At 34.1% G+C, this 17,247-nt stretch overlaps 1 protein-coding gene across 1 annotated transcript in view; it reads right to left on the bottom strand.

Moving 5' to 3' along the window:
• Positions 1–17,247, bottom strand: part of CNTNAP2 (contactin associated protein 2) — a 1,042,914-nt gene that overhangs the window by 520,662 nt on the left and 505,005 nt on the right. The window contains exons 5-7 of the mRNA XM_063405816.1: positions 11,368–11,571; positions 8,533–8,717; positions 5,202–5,345 (exon numbers count right to left, since the gene is read on the bottom strand). Coding sequence (XP_063261886.1) covers positions 5,202–5,345; positions 8,533–8,717; positions 11,368–11,571 — 533 coding nt within the window. The remainder of the gene's footprint in view (positions 1–5,201; positions 5,346–8,532; positions 8,718–11,367; positions 11,572–17,247) is intronic.

The raw sequence follows: 17,247 nt of genomic DNA, 5'->3' as shown, positions 1-17,247 counted from the left end.
CTTATGACTGGGCTTTCTCATGCACTATTGCAGGTGGAAATTATGTGGCAATTTTATTTCTATCTTGAAAGAAAGAATTTTATCTGATGCAGTACAGAAATTATTACTAAAATCAAGATAAAAATTCTACTGATATTTATTTGTACATTAAAAAAATATTAAGGCTTGAACAACATTTTTGGAGGTAGATAGATGTTTAGAGATGTGGTCCACCTAAGCAGTGTTCGGAATCCCAGTAGAAGTCAGTCATCCTCTGTATTGCATAATTATTTTTAAATTCCATATTGCGGACTTCCTGATTTAGGCTTTTATGTCACATTTCTGTATTCATAGTGCATAAATGCATCTGACAGTACATCTTGAGGGAAAGTAGAGAATTTGGAAGCAAGATTGGAACTTGTGTCTGAAAATGTGTGGGAGGAAAGACCTAAGTAAATTTTTTAAAGAAGTAATTATATTCAATTGGAGATGATGGATGACATCAATAAGCAAGTTTTAGCACTCATTTGCCAATGTCCAAACCCATCACTTTTTAAAAGAACATCACACTAGAGAACAGCTTATCTGTATTGTAGCAAGATACAACCGGTCTGGCAGATTCAGCTTCTTATATTGGATTTCCATGAAAGAAACCAAATGAATAAAAAGAATGTTTTCTTGAGCACTAGGATAAATACTTTGATTACTTTGCATAACAGCCTCTTATTCCTGCAGAACATCAGAAGCTGTACAGAGTCTACCTCTAAAGGCTAGTAGAACTAGTAGTAACTAATCGAGTTGGCACAGTTGCCTCTGTGATCAATCAAAGAACACTGATGTTTCAAGTAATCTGGAATTAGAGATTTCATTAAAGTGATCTACTAGATTTGTTCCCAAATTTTGTGATAAAATCTCAGCATTACAAGTCACATCCTTTTCCTTTGCCCAAGTTCCATGGATTAAATTTTTTTTTTTTTTTGGGAGGTGAGGTTTAAAAGTTCCCTAGGGATTTTAAACTTTATATATTTAACCAACTAAGCATGAATCAAAATACTTAAGTCATGTTTGAATAGTTTTAATCTAAACATTTGCACAGTTTGCCACAGAATACCTGTGCTTACACCACAAATTTTACATAAATGGGAAATCCAGACACAGAAAATTCTCAAAACCTTGTGCATGCAGGGTCAAACATAGAAATGAAGACAAGGTTTGACTTGAGAACTTAGAAAAGGTCTCCCACTTTTGAGACCATAAGCAAGAATGTGGATTTGCAATGTAGAAAGAGACATATTAAGCTAGTAGTGGAAAATTTTAAAGTTTTAAGGTGTTGCTATAGAACTAGTAAGAGAAATGGTAAAAAGTTTTAAGATGTAGCGAGCAGGTTTTTGTGTCATTATACAACTGGTTAAAAAGGTTCACACTGCAGCAAAAACGTATGACACAAATTAATTAGCTGTTGGTGTGAAAGTAGCAACAATCTTTGCAGTTTAGTAGTTTAAAAGTAGTTTATTGGCTAATTAACCTTTAGAAGACCTTGTAACCTGTGGTCTTGTGACCACTGACCACAGACTACTGACCTCTGACTGATTCAGTGAAGACGTTCTCACTCCTTCATGAGACTGTAGAAGATAATAGCAATAAATCACGCTTTGAAACGTCTCTCAGTAGTCTTGTCTCTCTTACGTAAGCCCAACATACAAACAGTAAAAAAAAAGGTGGAGAGTGTCTGAAATATTCTCTGTAACCCTTGGCTATCATTCCCAGTGTAATGGACACACTACACATAGAAGCAGTTTCTGCGACATAGTTAAAGCAGCCCTGTGTAGACACAGAAGGCTACATCATTTTTTGAGAGATGTCATCTCACTGTTCAGTCACAGATACTGATTAAATAGTGCTCAGAGAGCATTCTGTTAGAATTTTTAAGAGCTCTTTTTGCTGCCTTGTTACCAAGAGGAACTCACAATTTCCTCATTACAAGAAGGCTTTTATATCCAATTGACACTCTCCTGTCATCCTGATGTTTTGGATACTTGCATGTATAATACCTATTAATGTTAATGGCACTGAATGCATTCAAATCCTTTTTCACATCAGTGAATGCATTTCCCATGAACAGCCTAGCTGCATTAAAAATTTCTTGAGGAAGTAACACACAATTCTAATTTCCCTGCTAGTTAGCATTTTCCCTACAGAGCTATTCAGATTAATATGAACTGGATTATTGATCCCTTCTATGACTGTGGTCCACAAGATGACTCCTCTTTTAAGTACAGCCCATTTTATATAGATTGCTCACTAGTTCTAGGTCAAGGGTTCGAGTTAATCTGCAGCTTGTCTCTGTAATAGCCTCTTCATTTTTCAAAGAGAATGAGATCATTTTCTGCAGATTCAGAGTGACTTGCTGAATAGTTTTCTGGGCAATGACATCTGGAAGTCAAATATATACTGTGTATTTATATTGAAATTCTTGATCTTAGAGAATTTTTCATACTACATTGACAGGGAAAAGGTAAAAACAACAATTTGTGTAGCTTGAACTGTGCACCATTATCTTTCATCTATGTGGCAAATTAGATTTATGTTTACTCATAAATCAATTATGCCTATCCACATTCTAACATAATCTTTTGTATAAAATAATACTGTAAATACTTTTCCCAATTAAAGGACCTACTGGTTGAAGAGGAAGCTCCCAAAAGACTGGTAATAAATTTATTAAGGCTATACTACCTGTTAAATCATGATGGATCATACAGTATGGGCAATGCACTATATGCTAATGCCATCTTAAATATCACAAAAGAATCAAAATAATTCCTCCTCTTTAACTTCTGAATCTAAATCAAATATGTTACTAAAGTCAGGATTAGATTTTATTTAGATCTAATCTTTTTTAAAATTTGTTTTTTCATCCTTACCCTTCAACAAAGCAAAAGATGATTGCTTGGTGGTGCGGGTTTTTTTATAACATGTATGTACATGAGACATAATTTTTTAAAATTTTAATTTTGTTCAGAGAAAAATAAAGATCATCGTCAACTTATCATCTCTGTTTTTCCGTGCCTCCTCATTTTGTACAATTAATTTTTCAAGTCCCTTTCATTGTGTGACTTCTGAAATTCAACTGTCTTCATCTAGGAATATTATTTTCTTTTGTTTCACATCCCTTTAAAATCCTTCTTTTCTCTGATTTTGTCCTTTCTTTGTAATACTTCTCATGACCACACTGATTACTTTGTTTGCATTCAGCCTCATTATATTGTGTGTGTCGTGCCTTTTAAGATAATACTCTCTTTTGGGGAAGGTGTGTTTCTCCTGTTATGAGTTTGTACAGAATCTCCTACAATGGGGCTTTGATCCCTTTCGGATTGCTTGAGTGCCATCATCATAAACATGCTTAACAACAACAACAATAGTTTTAAGAAAGTCTATTTCTCTTGCTAAATCAGGCTAAAAGCTAGGAGAAAAACCAGTTTTTTAAAAAACAGCAAAAATGCATATTGATTTAGTTAGAGAAAAATTGATTTTACTTTTGAAGAGCTGAATAAATTTAAGTATTTCTACTGAAAACAAAGGTCACTTCTATTTTTCTAGTCATTCTCAGAATTGGAAATCAGCAGAAGCATCAAATTAAACTGGCATATCACCTCTTGATGAGGCACTAATGCTGCCAGAGCTTCTTGTGCAGGATTTTACTTTCATGTTATGAGCAACAGAACTTTAAAAATGAAGAAACAAACAAAGAAAGAAACAATCAGAAATATGATTTTTCAGAGACTTTATGTGTTTGCTAGCTGTGTCACTTTTGAGAGGCTAGGGTCCTAAAGGACAGGATTTGCACTATAGGAACTTCTTAAATAACACTTCTGCTCAGAAAGAGGTTTTAAGAATATGTCCTACTAACTTGCAATGGACTTGATTGCACAAAATGGAAAGATTGCTCCTGTACAAAGATTCTTTTTTTAATCAGTAATTAATCTTTCAAAATTATGGTTACGTTAAAGCTGAAAATGCTCTGCAGGAAGGAAATCTCATGTAATGATGAAAAAAAAAGTTACTGTTTCAAGAGTTTATTAGATTGGGTTGAAAAAATTTTAAAACTGAAATCTTAATGAATGGAATATATATCGTATTCTTTGCTTTTGAAAATACTGATGAATTTATGTGTAGAAAAGGTTATAGATATCATGCTGTGTTACTGAATTTGTGAAGGCAAACATCACATACTCATGATTATCCTCTGGATTTCCTTGACCATTTAATGTTCATACAATGACATGAAAGTTTAGTTTTACTATCCAAGGATAATCAATCCTTTGCATGACATCATCACTGCATATGTATAACTTTACAATTTATTACGTAAAGGAAAATGAAATTGTGTACACCTACATATTGTTTGCAGGAATTTGTGAAGTGTGCAAGCTTGTACAGAGAAAGCCTTGTAAAGTTATTCAAACCATCTCAAGCTCATGGCAATAATACATTTATTTATCCATATTGCCTTTATATGCCAGCAAGCATTTTCAGGAACATTTAGAACTTTAAAAATACAGAAATTAAAGTACATTCTTTCTTAATCACCCTTCCCATAAAGCCACAAGTCTGAACATGAAAGGAGCTATGGTCACTTAAGCCACAGCAAAATTGAGTAAAATGCTTATAACCTCTGTAATATTAAATCAAATAACGATTTTTCTAGTATAGCATCTTGAGGTTTTTCAGACATATCAGAAAAGACTGTAAAAGCATTCTCATCCAAAGACTTTTGCACTCCAGCAATCCACCTAGCTCAGCAGGGATGGAAAATTACCAGGATTTAAAAGCCACAAGAAAGCTGCAATTCATTTAATAATAAATCTTGTCTGCACTCGTTTTGGACTACTATAATTTGAGAAGAAAGGGAAAAAGCACTTACTGGTTCAGTTGATTTTCTTTCAAAAAAGATAACGAAACCAAAACTATCTGACTGACACTAAAGGTTAATTTTTGAAAGATAAAACAAGACCCAAGAAATAAAATGCTCATATGTGATAACAATTTCTTTGAAGTCACAAATGTACATAAATAAATTCTTTGGGTTTGTAGTAAAATTTTCTTTGTATTTTATATTTTTTGCAGTATATCACAAGAATATCATCTACACACCCTCAAAAACCTTCTAGTCTTTAGAAGGAGAAGCAGAAGGGTAGATGACCATGAAATTATGATCTTACCACATTTGAAGGTTCCAATTTCTTCCTCTTGGCAAGGTCAGTGATATTATTGCCATTGTAGTTGATGCTCTCCATGCAGCCTTTGAAATTTTTCCTACTGTTAGAACTTGGCTTGCCAGAAAAAGGCATACCTCCAAAGGTTATCTTCAAATGAAACAGAAAAATGGTAGATAGTTACGACCATAAGAAGGCAAAGATTTTAAAACATTTTGTAGTACAAGTATTTGCTTTCTTTGAACATTCAGCCATGGCAAAATAGAGAGCTGGCAGCACCATTTATAGAAAAAAAGATGTATCAAAATAAATACTGCAAAAGCAGAAAAAATATTGTAATTAATTTTAATTATTTATGGTAGCCAAACCCAAGTTTAATTCCCATTGTCCAAACAGTGAATAGACACACATCACAGTTATTCATATTGCTTCTGATTGCTATTGGAAAATAAGCTTTACAAACAAAGAAATTGGAACAAATTTCCATCACAATATTTTTCTGAACAAAAGTAGATGTGAAATTACCCAGATAATCTGAATCAAATCATTCACTCAGCTCTAACCACGTGCCAAGGCTCAGACTACAGCACGGCAGTGGTGGGCTCCAATGTGGCACACTATTCTGCTTCAATGCTTGATAAATCTACTTCATCCAGAAGAATTTACAGAATCACACAGTTAAAGATGCAATCCCCTGGTAGACAGAAGGACCTTTCACTGTCAAGGACATGCTTTTGTCATGTAGTTATAGTCAGTGAGGAGTTACCCCTTGATTTATTTGGTAAAATCATCTCAGAGAAGATCAAGACAACCACTGCAAAGACTCAGTCATCAAACTCAAACAGGAATTGTTTTTTGTCTTACAGTTGAATTTCATTACTCTGGGTAATTGATTCTGGGTTATCCATAATCTATAGTGCTAAAAAGCTTAGAAACCCACATATTTACAAACTAAAAGTGTTCATCTTTGATAAATTCTTTATCTGTCACTCCACGGAGATGACATAAGTCTCTGCCACATAATGGACATTATGGAAATGATTGGAAGTGAATAATGGTACATGTTTTCATTAATATTTTGCAGCCCAAATGCCAAGAATAAGGGGCTCATGAGATTAGTCTCTGCAATCAATGTTAGATAATTATATCCATTAGATGATGGCATAAATAGTAGTGACACCTTGCTTTCCTGCCCTACAAATGTTCAGAAAAATATCAATTTATAGTCTACTGCTCAGATTTGGCAGAACAAAGTTTTTAAACATTATTCATTGTCAATACTATTTGTTATTACCTACAGCAGGAAAACAAAACTCTAGGGTGACATTTTCAGTTTTGAATCCATATGAGATACCACTTTCTCTCCCAAAGAAGAGGCTTCCACTTGGCAAATACACAGAACTAAAACTATACAGCTGAAACTGAAAACCTTTATAAAACACACACACCAGCTTTTGGGGTGTAAAAGTCTTGTGGAGACATCCTTGGGTATTGTAAATTGACATGACTTGTCATTAGAGAAGATACAGGTCTTCACATGAAGAATGGGACTGTAATGTTTTAATGGTTGTCAGATATTTTATGTATGTTAAGTTTGGATTAAATTAAATGTAAAACATAAATAAAAAGAAAAGATTTTGAAGAAAAGAAGAAAAAGCAAAAGCCCAACATGATAGTGAGTTAAGAGCAACTTATGGAACTATATTTTGATCTCGAAAATGCAATCAGAACTAATGTTTATTCCTCTTTTGCATTTACTTAACTTTTCTGAAAAAGATTAACTGAGAAACTAATTTGTCTATCAAAAATAGTTTTGATTCTTTTGGCTTTATTCCCTGTTAATCACAAACACAACACCTTTAAATTTAGTCTGTGGTGTCTAGCTCAAAGACCAGTGAGAGAATAGTGAGGAAAAGAGAAGAGATTAATTCTCTTGAGTTTACATGAACCACAGAAATGTATACACACACACATTCAAATAAGTTCAGTTAAACACAAGGAGATCCATGTACATGGAAAACTAAATGTATCTTTGGGAACTGCCAGTGAGGTCCCTTTATGTAGATAGGGTGGGAAGGGGAATGCACTGAATTCAGCTCTTACTAGGGATACACTTTTTATATGCAATATGTTTCTTATGTAAACATTATATATTACATAAAAGTATGTCCACAAATTGCACAACCCAGGCTTATGGCATTCAGCCATTTCTGTAGTTCATTCACTTGAAAGCTGTTAATGAAATCTATTTATGTGAGTTTTAAGTAGCTCAGTTCAGATCTTCAGTGATTAAAAACTGATAGAAGTACAGGCAAATTTGCTTGTTATTTTCTCATTAGAGCTGCCAGCAAATAATGTATTAAATATTTTTGGAATATAATCAAATATTTGACTCAGAAGCATTTACAATTATAAGTACTTTTTTCAAACAGTCATATATTCTTGGTCAAGAAATTGTAAAAATATAAATACACAAGTTAATTAATATTTTTTCCATGGCATCATTTATATTGGATCTTACGTCTTAAAGAGTTGTAAGGGTGGAAATTACATATTTGGTGCAGCCAACCAAATTAATTCTCATTAGAAACACTAAAGAGTGTTAGAAAATATTGTACAAAGATTTCAATAAACAACGTGTTGAACTTCTTGTACAGATTAGAGGAGCTGAACAATAATAGCTGAAGCTGTAGTGTAATCAAACAACAAAACCACATTTAATTACTACCAGCACTTGTGTGCATTAACCTGATTGATTAAACAAGTTTTCTTACAACTTTTCTAACTCTTCATTGCTTCTTTCTAAAAAGAAGTTACTGATGCCATATTTGTGAAAATACAAGGAAGTATCTACCTATGTAGGAGAGGACAGATCAAGATCTGTATTACTAAAAAGGTTCTAAGCTGCTTCCTTTGCTAAAAATAAATACTAGCACCACATATTAAGGCTTTCTGATTCAAGAGCAAAATTATCACCTGAGTGGAACAACAGATTGTACCATACTTTTTTAAAATGTACTTCCTGCGTAGAACAGCTGCTTTTAGAGATTTTTTAAAATTGTGTATGCCTTTCTTGCTGAATAGCACAGATCTCCCACTTTAAAACAAAGGGCTGAGATGACTGTTACACCAGATGGGACTTGGAAGGCTAATTAAGAGAAACATAATTTACACTTAAGAGAGAACACCATTGGAAAGAAAGTTTCAGGAAATGTAAGGGAATAAGTAATCAAAACAAATGTATGAAAGATTAAGAAAACAAATTATGTTAGCTTTCTTGTTGGACTTATCTTTATAAAACCAATTTGAATGAGAAGAAAGAAGTTTCACTGTCTACCTCATAGTCCAGGTCCAGGTAATCAAATTCTCCATTTGTTCTGAAGTGCTGCATGTGTCTGTCGAGGGTGAGATTGATGTTCCTCCCGTGGCGCTCTATGATGATGGAGTGCCAGTGGTGATCATCCAAGAGGCTGCCTGTCGTCACAGACGTGTGGCCAAAAATAGAGCCAAGCTGGTTGCTGCCTGAGAACAGAAACAATAGCATTTCTCACCTCATAACAGTTAGGCAAACATTTTTCCTCTTTCTCTGTCAATGTTTCACCTGAATCATACCAGACATGCAATAAACTGGAGGAAGTCAGTCTACTATGAAGCTGACATCTACCCAGTGGAGAGTTGCTGCCTCCAATACAAATAGATAGACCAAATACAGCAAACATCTGATTACTGAGCTGTATAAATTTATGTAAAAATTCATAATAGCAGTTATTTGGAAATGAACCCAAGAAGCAATACAAATTTCCAGTTGTAAAGATGTTTTCATCAAGGGTTTTCTGCTTTCACTCCTGTGCTACAGAAAAGAAAAGCTGTCACCTCTGGGCCAGATTCTGAGCTGCACTGGAACTGTACTGATTTATGAATGCTGTGGAGGACACAGAGCCCGATAACAGATTTTGGCAAAATAAGCCTTTTTACTCTTGAGTTCCATGCTTTGTGGCCTTTACCAGTATTATTATACCAGCAAGCAGAGGGGAAAAGGCTCGGTGCAGGCTGAGCTAACAGCAGCAAAAACCATCTTCTGCTAATACAGCTTATTTCGGTCTGTTATCCTGAAGCAATCTTCCTATTCTGGAAGTCAAACTACTAGCAAGAGTACAATTTTGCAATTCTCTGCTGTGTTATCCAGGGGGTTTTGCCAGTGTAGCTGTGCTAGTCAGAGATCACATCTCATTGCCATCTGACTGACACAGCTAAGCCAGCAAAGGTTGATAGCATGGATCCCAACTGAAGCAGCAAATGACTAATTCAGCAGTAAGTGTAAAAAATTGCTGCACTGCTCAATAACTCAAAGCAATCTTCCATGTTCTGAATACATGAGGACCTAAAGCATTTCTGAGGCTGAGAATTTCTTACCCTCAAGAATGCCTGCAACTGAGACATTAAAGTCTGTGCATGCTGAAAACACATTCTGGCAAATCACACTTCCATGGTTTAAGACATTACTTCCCTACAAATAACCATCCTGCTTTTATGCTGAAGGCCAATAATCCTGTTGGTTAAAAAATAAAATGGAATTGCATGCATGTAATTGAGCCTCAGTTTCTTCAACACAAAGTCAATTGCAGTGCAAAGTAAAACCTAAATCCACTTCTGTCTCCCCATCCTTCCCTCAGCCCATGGTGTTTGAAAATAAGTCACTGGATCTCACCAGGCAAGATGAGCATCCTTTTCTACTGTGAATGTTGCAAAGACAATACTCTCAGAGAGAGGAACAATAAACTATAAAGTATTATATCTGTTTACTGAGTGTGTGTCACAAGGCCTACTCCCACTTATCAGCCTAATGATTTAAGAATATCCTCACCAAACTCATATTCAAAAGCAATAATAACTTATAAAGACAGTTTGTGGTGAAGAATATAGAGGAACAGGAAATTAAAGGGTTACTACTACAATTAAAATTGGTCAAAATAGGTAACTGCTATAGGAAGGTGTGCTTTCCTGATCATCTGTTCATTGAACATTGTTGATTCTTAGAAAAAGAACAGGAGAAAATGCTAGTGGAAATAAGTATTATTCAATGTAAATAACAAATGGAACAATTTACTCTTCACGGGTCTAAAAGAGAACTGAGGAAAATTGCATTAAATCTTTTTCTAAGATTCTTTTGTTTGAATGGAAAAACTACCTGAAACCAGATAAATGTGGGTCTTTTTCATAATAAATGCACTTTATATATCCAGTCACTTATGAGCCTGTAGCCCTCTACTGGGAGGACTGGAACTAGAGTAATGTATAGAGGATTTCATCATAAGATTGCCCGACAAAACAATCTGTCTCTTCTCCTTTCCTAGCCCTCCTTCTCAGACTCTAGGAAGGCTGCTGAGCTCCAACTTCATGCTCCCTATAGCTTCCTAGACTGATACTTTATTTTCTGCAAGGTTCCTAAGGGTGACCTTTATTCCTCCAGAAGTGATGACAGTGTCCTTCTCTCACACAAAGACACAGCTGAGGCCAAATATAATTCTGGCAAGCTATTTTTTTTGTTTGTTTTTGTTTGTTTGTTTGTAGTAATGACAACATATTGCTGATCTTGCTTTTCTGTATGATCTTCTTTTCACAGTATATCACACAGAGTAAAAGGGACAGGATGGAATTAAACACGCACACATACTCCCCCAATATAGAGAAAGCAAATAAACAATATTTTCAACAAATTATCTGATTAAATGATGTGGCTTGTTGCCATGAGTTTTTCCCGGTTTTGCTGAGCGTTCATATTAAAGGAGAAGTCTGTACCTTCTCACGCTCTTTTAATGTAAACGTCAGCTATGTTCTATAAACATAGCCATTGTTTTTACATTCTCTGCTGGGACAAACAAGACTGTGTGACAGTCCCCTTCACCAATGTGATGTGGAGGTGGGAATTCCTTCCTCCAATCCACAGGCCTCATAGTGAAAGTATAAAAGTAGGTTTTTGTAAATAAACCGGGTCTTCTGCCCTGCTGCTGTTGTTGCACCCAGATCTGTGTCCCCAGTCTGTTTTTCCTGGTTAGGCCTCCACGGTGATAGTGGCTTATCAAATTAATGTGGAAAAGAGGATGAAATGTTTGATCTAATTTTTTTGTGGGAGAGCTAAAAACTACCACAAAACTAAACAATCAAACCATACCTAAATTTAAATTTAGAACAAGTTTGGCTTTCTTCAGTTCCAAGGTGATATAGTCTCCTTGCTGTCCTTCTCCGTGGAAGATTACACCTTCGCTTTCAGAGGTCTTAAATTTCAGAGAGATTACATCCTTCAGTGTTTTCATTTTCTTGTTCCTGAATCTGTATGGTAGCACTACATGGCCATCAAAATTGATAACATCAGCCCCTATAGGAAAAAAAAAAATCATCAATGAGTGATTATATGTTCCTATTACAACTGGGAAAACAGACATGCCATACGTAGATTGTACCTGAACAGAATAAAAAATATCCTAATGTGATATGCATGGTAAATACATTTTTTTTTGACCGCAATTTAATACCATAAAAAGTAAGAACCAGGCAGAATATAAATTTAATCCACATGATGCAAAAATAGAAATAAATCAGATTTGGGAGGAAAAATGCTACAATTGTACTCAGTGACTTTCAGTTTTTCTCAAATACAGTTGTTGCTATATACATTTTCCTAATTATAGTTCAAAATAAAAGGTAAATGTCTGCGTGATCATTATTAAATAATTTGATAATTCTTTAAAATTTACTATAAGTATCTGTAAGGACTATAAACAATAAAACACGAGCCCAGAGTAACGGCCTGGCAATTTTAGACTTTACGTAAAAAAGACATAAGCCTTGCCTATTTCAGGAAATGGCAGGTAAATAGTGACCTCAAGTAATGTTGAGAAAAAAAAAAAAACAACAAACTGTAATTTAAACTAATTTTTTTTCATATTTGATTTTTTTTCAAAATACGTGGAAACTGAGGGATGAAAACAGTTAAGGTTAATCCAATATTCATATAAATATTGCATAATTAAAATACAAAATTTTGTGTTGTTTTATTTTCATGACATAATCTCTACTCTAAAGATTGAACATTAATTTTCCACAATTTTCTGGATGCTAGATCCACAGTAAAAATAGCTGCAGAACTGGATTCCATTCAACAGATGGATTTATGCTGAATATTGAATCTTGTCACTTAAGCTGAGTTCTGTAAAAGATTTCAAACAGATATTTATCTCTAAAAATTCACACGGATTTGTTTAAGAAATCCTCTTTGTAAGCTGCTAATAATGAAATTACCAGTGTCTTAGTAACTATTTGTGTGAACATTTCATCCTCACTGTTGACAACTAACAATTTGAATAGTCATTAAATAAAATTCTTCATGTTCTTCAAAAGCATTTATACTCCTTATTGACATACGATATTCATTCATGCTGTGAATGAAAAGAGGGATGACATTTTGTCATATATTCTTCAACCACATCTGATTTTTGCCTTCTTCTGTGGTCTGCTTTTCAATGATTGCTTGGAATTATTAAAATTCCTAACTTGTTTTTGTTAATATGGTGGGAATTAATTTAAGTCTTCCATCCCCTCTCAAAAACACAGAGACATTTCTGTTGTGTAATTAACACAGAAGACTGTTTCAAAACTCCATTAAAACACTGTGTATACTATGCCTAACTGCACATATTTCAACTTGAATTTACATGGCCAAGTCTCCCTAAACCTGTAAAGACTTCCAAAGAAGATATAAACTGTGAACCTCTTATTGTTTTTGCCAACTAAATTGTGAAGAATTTTATTCGGTACATAAACGCCAGCCTCACAATGACTGCGATAACCCATAATTATCACCATATATCTCTTTTTTGTCAGAATTCCACAATATATACTAGAAATATCACTTTTCTCTATAAAACACATCTTAAATTGCAATTTCAGTAATAAATATTTGTTAAGCTTTAAGTACAACTAGAACTCTCAGGCCTGATCTGGTTCTTCCAAATGACAAATTCCAGGCATGGGAGTCATCTCAAAATTAAATATCAAAATGTTATGTTGCATTTGTTGTGCAATAAATCGATTTACAAGTTATCAGCCTGAAAGAGGACACATTTACTTGGGCATAGATGCAGAAGTATTCAGAAGCAACAAATGGGATTTCAGAAGTGGGGTTATCATGACTCAAGTAAATCCATCACTTGTGGAATGATTAATTTTTTTAAAAAAACAAATAAATTGTTAGAAAAATAGCGTAACAAAGATTATATGAACCAGTTAGTTTTGTTTGCCTTGTAAGCTGTCAAGAGACTGGAGAAATTAATTCTTTAGATTTTTATGAAGTTTACAAAAAACCCAAAACAAACAAACAAAACCAAACAAAACCCAAAAACTTTTAGAAAAACATTAATACTATTTATAGGAACAAAATGCAGCATGAAAGTCACTGTTATCACAAAAATCATACTTTTATATTAAGCAAATTTGCTATAGAGATCCCGCTCTTTTGAATCTACATACAATGCCTGGCATAAGTGTTATAAATGAAAGAAAATTGATGGCTATTGCACCTTAAGTAACCTTCATACCAAATATACATGATAAAGAGATGATTCCTCATGCAATGTCTAAGATTGTGATTGTCTTCCATAAAATTTCTTAAATTTACTTTCTGATGGTTACAGAAACTCCTGTATGGTGTATATTAGTTTTCCCGTAAGCCTAGCTGGTTCCACTTTGTTACATCTGAAAAAGTTAACAGTCAGGGATCTGACCCAGAGCTGATCAGAGCCATGAGCTTTTGTGGATTCACAAGATGTCTGTGGCAAGGCAAGAATCTCTTCTGTTTCTACATAATTGTTACAGTCACATGTGTTCTCATCCTTTGAAGAAAATTTATATAACACACTTTAACAAAAAGGCCACATTTTTCCAGACTCTGTCCCTGAATTTTCATGTTTTGAAAACAATTCAATTAAAAAGAAGAAACTGCAGTAATCTTTGATTAAGCAGATTTTTTTTTTAATATAGCTGTACTGTCAGCATGGGTCTGAATGATAATTGAATCACCTGAAGATTACACAGCAATTATGTTTAAGAGTTATCATATGTAGACTGTAGTAATGACTTGTGTTCTTTCCATGATGACACTCAGCTATTTAATACCATGATAATTACCACAGTGCAGAATGCTGCTCAGACAGCAAACCATATAATTCCCATAATTGCAGTGTAAATATATAATTTTTCTCATCCTTAGCCACTCGTCTATCAACATTAGTAAGAAAGAGACCTAAGCCATCACATGAAGTACGTTCACCTGCAGTCAATGACTGTTCTCAGAGGCTACTGCTGCAATGGGGGAAACATTCATAAGACAAGATAAAGTTAAAAAAAGAGGGAGAAAGAGAAGAAAATGAAGAAAGAAGGGGGAAATAAAACCTGAGATTTTTTATTTCTTTAATTACATGGAATTAGGAAGTAAAAATCTGATTACTGGCAATTTGATTTCTGCCCTACTGGATTTCCTATTATATGGATAGATTGGAAAACACTTCTAAAAATGTAAAGATATAATACTAGTTTCCTTTGACTAGGGAGATGTTAGGCCTTATCCCAGTAAATGTCTGAGACTATATTAAAGTCCTTTCATTAGTTAATGCAGCATCAATTTTTCTCTAAAAGTATTTCAGAAAGCCTTGCAAAGATTGACAGGACAAATTGGGTGACAAATGTGACCCTATTCAGAAATCTCAAAGGAAGCTAAATCCCCAGTCACAGGTCTTCCTGCCTGTGCTTTTGTCCTATACTTTTGGCTACATGCAGCATTTGGCAAAATTTGATCAGGGCATCAAATCTATTTGATGATATTTCATTTGATGCTCCAAAATAACTTATTAACTAATTATAAAGAAACAGCTCCAAATCAGACTCAAGCTTCAGAACTTCTCTAATTACTCCATTTCTTGTGAAAGAAATACAACTATCCTCAATGCCAGCACTTTAAGAATGAAGAAGTACTCATTCACAAAGACTCATGAGATGCTGAGACTTCTTCACAGCTACTTAGCTACTTTGATCAAAGTACTGCCTGGAGTTACTAAAAAATCTCTTCTTTCTGGCACAGTAAAATAACAGTGATCAAAACAAAGCAGAACAACAAAGTGCTTTCCAGAAAAATGTTTACCATAAAGGGAACAAAAACCATGGCAATATGTTTCTCCTCCTAAATTACAAATGTAACATGTACACATATTTTTAAATTGCTACTGATCTCTGAATGATTGACTCTTCAAAGCCTGTACAGAATATTTCAGTGGGATTAAAGATACAGAAGTTCTGTACAGCTGACAGGCAGCAACCTTAGGTGAAATTTTCTCAGTCTGTTATCTATCCTCCATTTTTTCATCTGCTTAAATTGTCTGTTTAGACTAAATGAGCTTTAGGGAAAAGATCCTCACATTCAGCATTCTTTTCTTACCCCATAGTTTGAACCTCAGATCTGATGTGCTAGTAATATAGTAATAGATAGTAATAACCATACGCTGAGCATCTACCATCTAAAAATGTCAGAGACACATTGAAGCATCTTTGGCTGGCCCAAACTATTCCACATCTGTAGTTTCACTTACAGCTATTAGTCACGGGTACTAAAATACCATTATGGGAAATTTAAGCTTATAAAAAGTGTATTTTTTTATATTTTATTTTATATTTTGTTTTTATTTGTATTTTTATATTTTGGGTTTTATGTTATATTTTTATAGCAAAAAGAATTTTTTTTCTTCTAACAAAGCAAAGAATAAGACTCAAAATCATAAAATATAGCCTTGTTTATTGTTATTACTCACAAAAAAACTACATATACAGAAATTTCTTCAGAAAATCCTAATCTACTTTTTCAGCAGTTCCATAGGCTGTCAACGTGATAGCATGTTGAATTTGCCACTGGGGCCTCTGCAGCTTGAGCCTCAGTGGAACTAAGTTAGTTGAGCTCATGTTAGAGATGGATTGCTACATCTAATTTCACTTAAAAAAAAAAAAAAAAAAAAAAAAAAAAAAAAAAAAAAAAAAAAAAAAAAAAAAAGGGAAGCCATGGCCCAGCACAGCAGTCAAAAGATTGCCTCCTCCTCTTTCATGTTTTCTTGCAGTGAGGCAGAAAGCCAAAGGTACTGTGTTTGAGCACTGCCTTCAGGCACTACAGCCCAGCTGTAAAGACATGGGCAGCTCTGGCCTGAAGTCTCCTGCAGCCAAACTGATGCTGCCTTTACTCCCTTTTTCAAAAGGTGATGCACCTGCCACAAAGGAAGAAAAAGACCTAATACAGATACAGATGTATGTTCACATGCAATAACGTGTACTTATTCATATTCTAGAAGCACATAGTGAAGGAAAATCAATCTTCTGTTTCTCTTGCCTGCTTAGTTTCCACTGCATTGAGCCTGAATCCTGTTGCTATCTGTCAGCGTTTGAAAGAGAAAAAATACCTTTGCAAGGAGATGTGGAACTTTTTCCTTTTTCTTCTTTACATAACATACAGTGCATATATAGCAATACAGTATCAAAGGAGTAAGAGTGTTTAGTCAAGGTATATTTTTAACTCAATTCTTGAGTAAATGACACAAACTTTACTCTTATTTTTTATATGCCTGCCAGAAACTCTCCAAATAAATCTGTGAGGAAGTATTCCCTAAGGTAGTGAGAATGGTTTGCCAAGTTCTGAGTGCAATATCCACTGAAGATATATTAAAAAAAAATTGGTACTTAAATTTTTTTTTCCTGAATTTCAAAGCAGACATTTTTCCCTGTTTTTATCCTAATATAATATTCCTAGCATAAAAATTGTAGTTATTATAATGGTGGTATTTACTATTAATTTTTCTAACTCTTGTGAAAATGTCTATAAATATGTGACTTTGTCATAATTTTCTGTCTAATAAGAATCAAATGTGACAAGTGAAATGAAAAAGAAGTAAAAGCAAAATTTAAAAAGAAAGAAAACCAAAATAATACATAATATATATAAAGATACGTAATATAATGATCA

This window comes from Prinia subflava, chromosome 1 (genome assembly GCF_021018805.1).
Source record: "Prinia subflava isolate CZ2003 ecotype Zambia chromosome 1, Cam_Psub_1.2, whole genome shotgun sequence".
In the NCBI taxonomy this organism is placed as follows: domain Eukaryota; kingdom Metazoa; phylum Chordata; class Aves; order Passeriformes; family Cisticolidae; genus Prinia; species Prinia subflava.
This window is presented reverse-complemented; position numbering and strand designations above follow the sequence as displayed.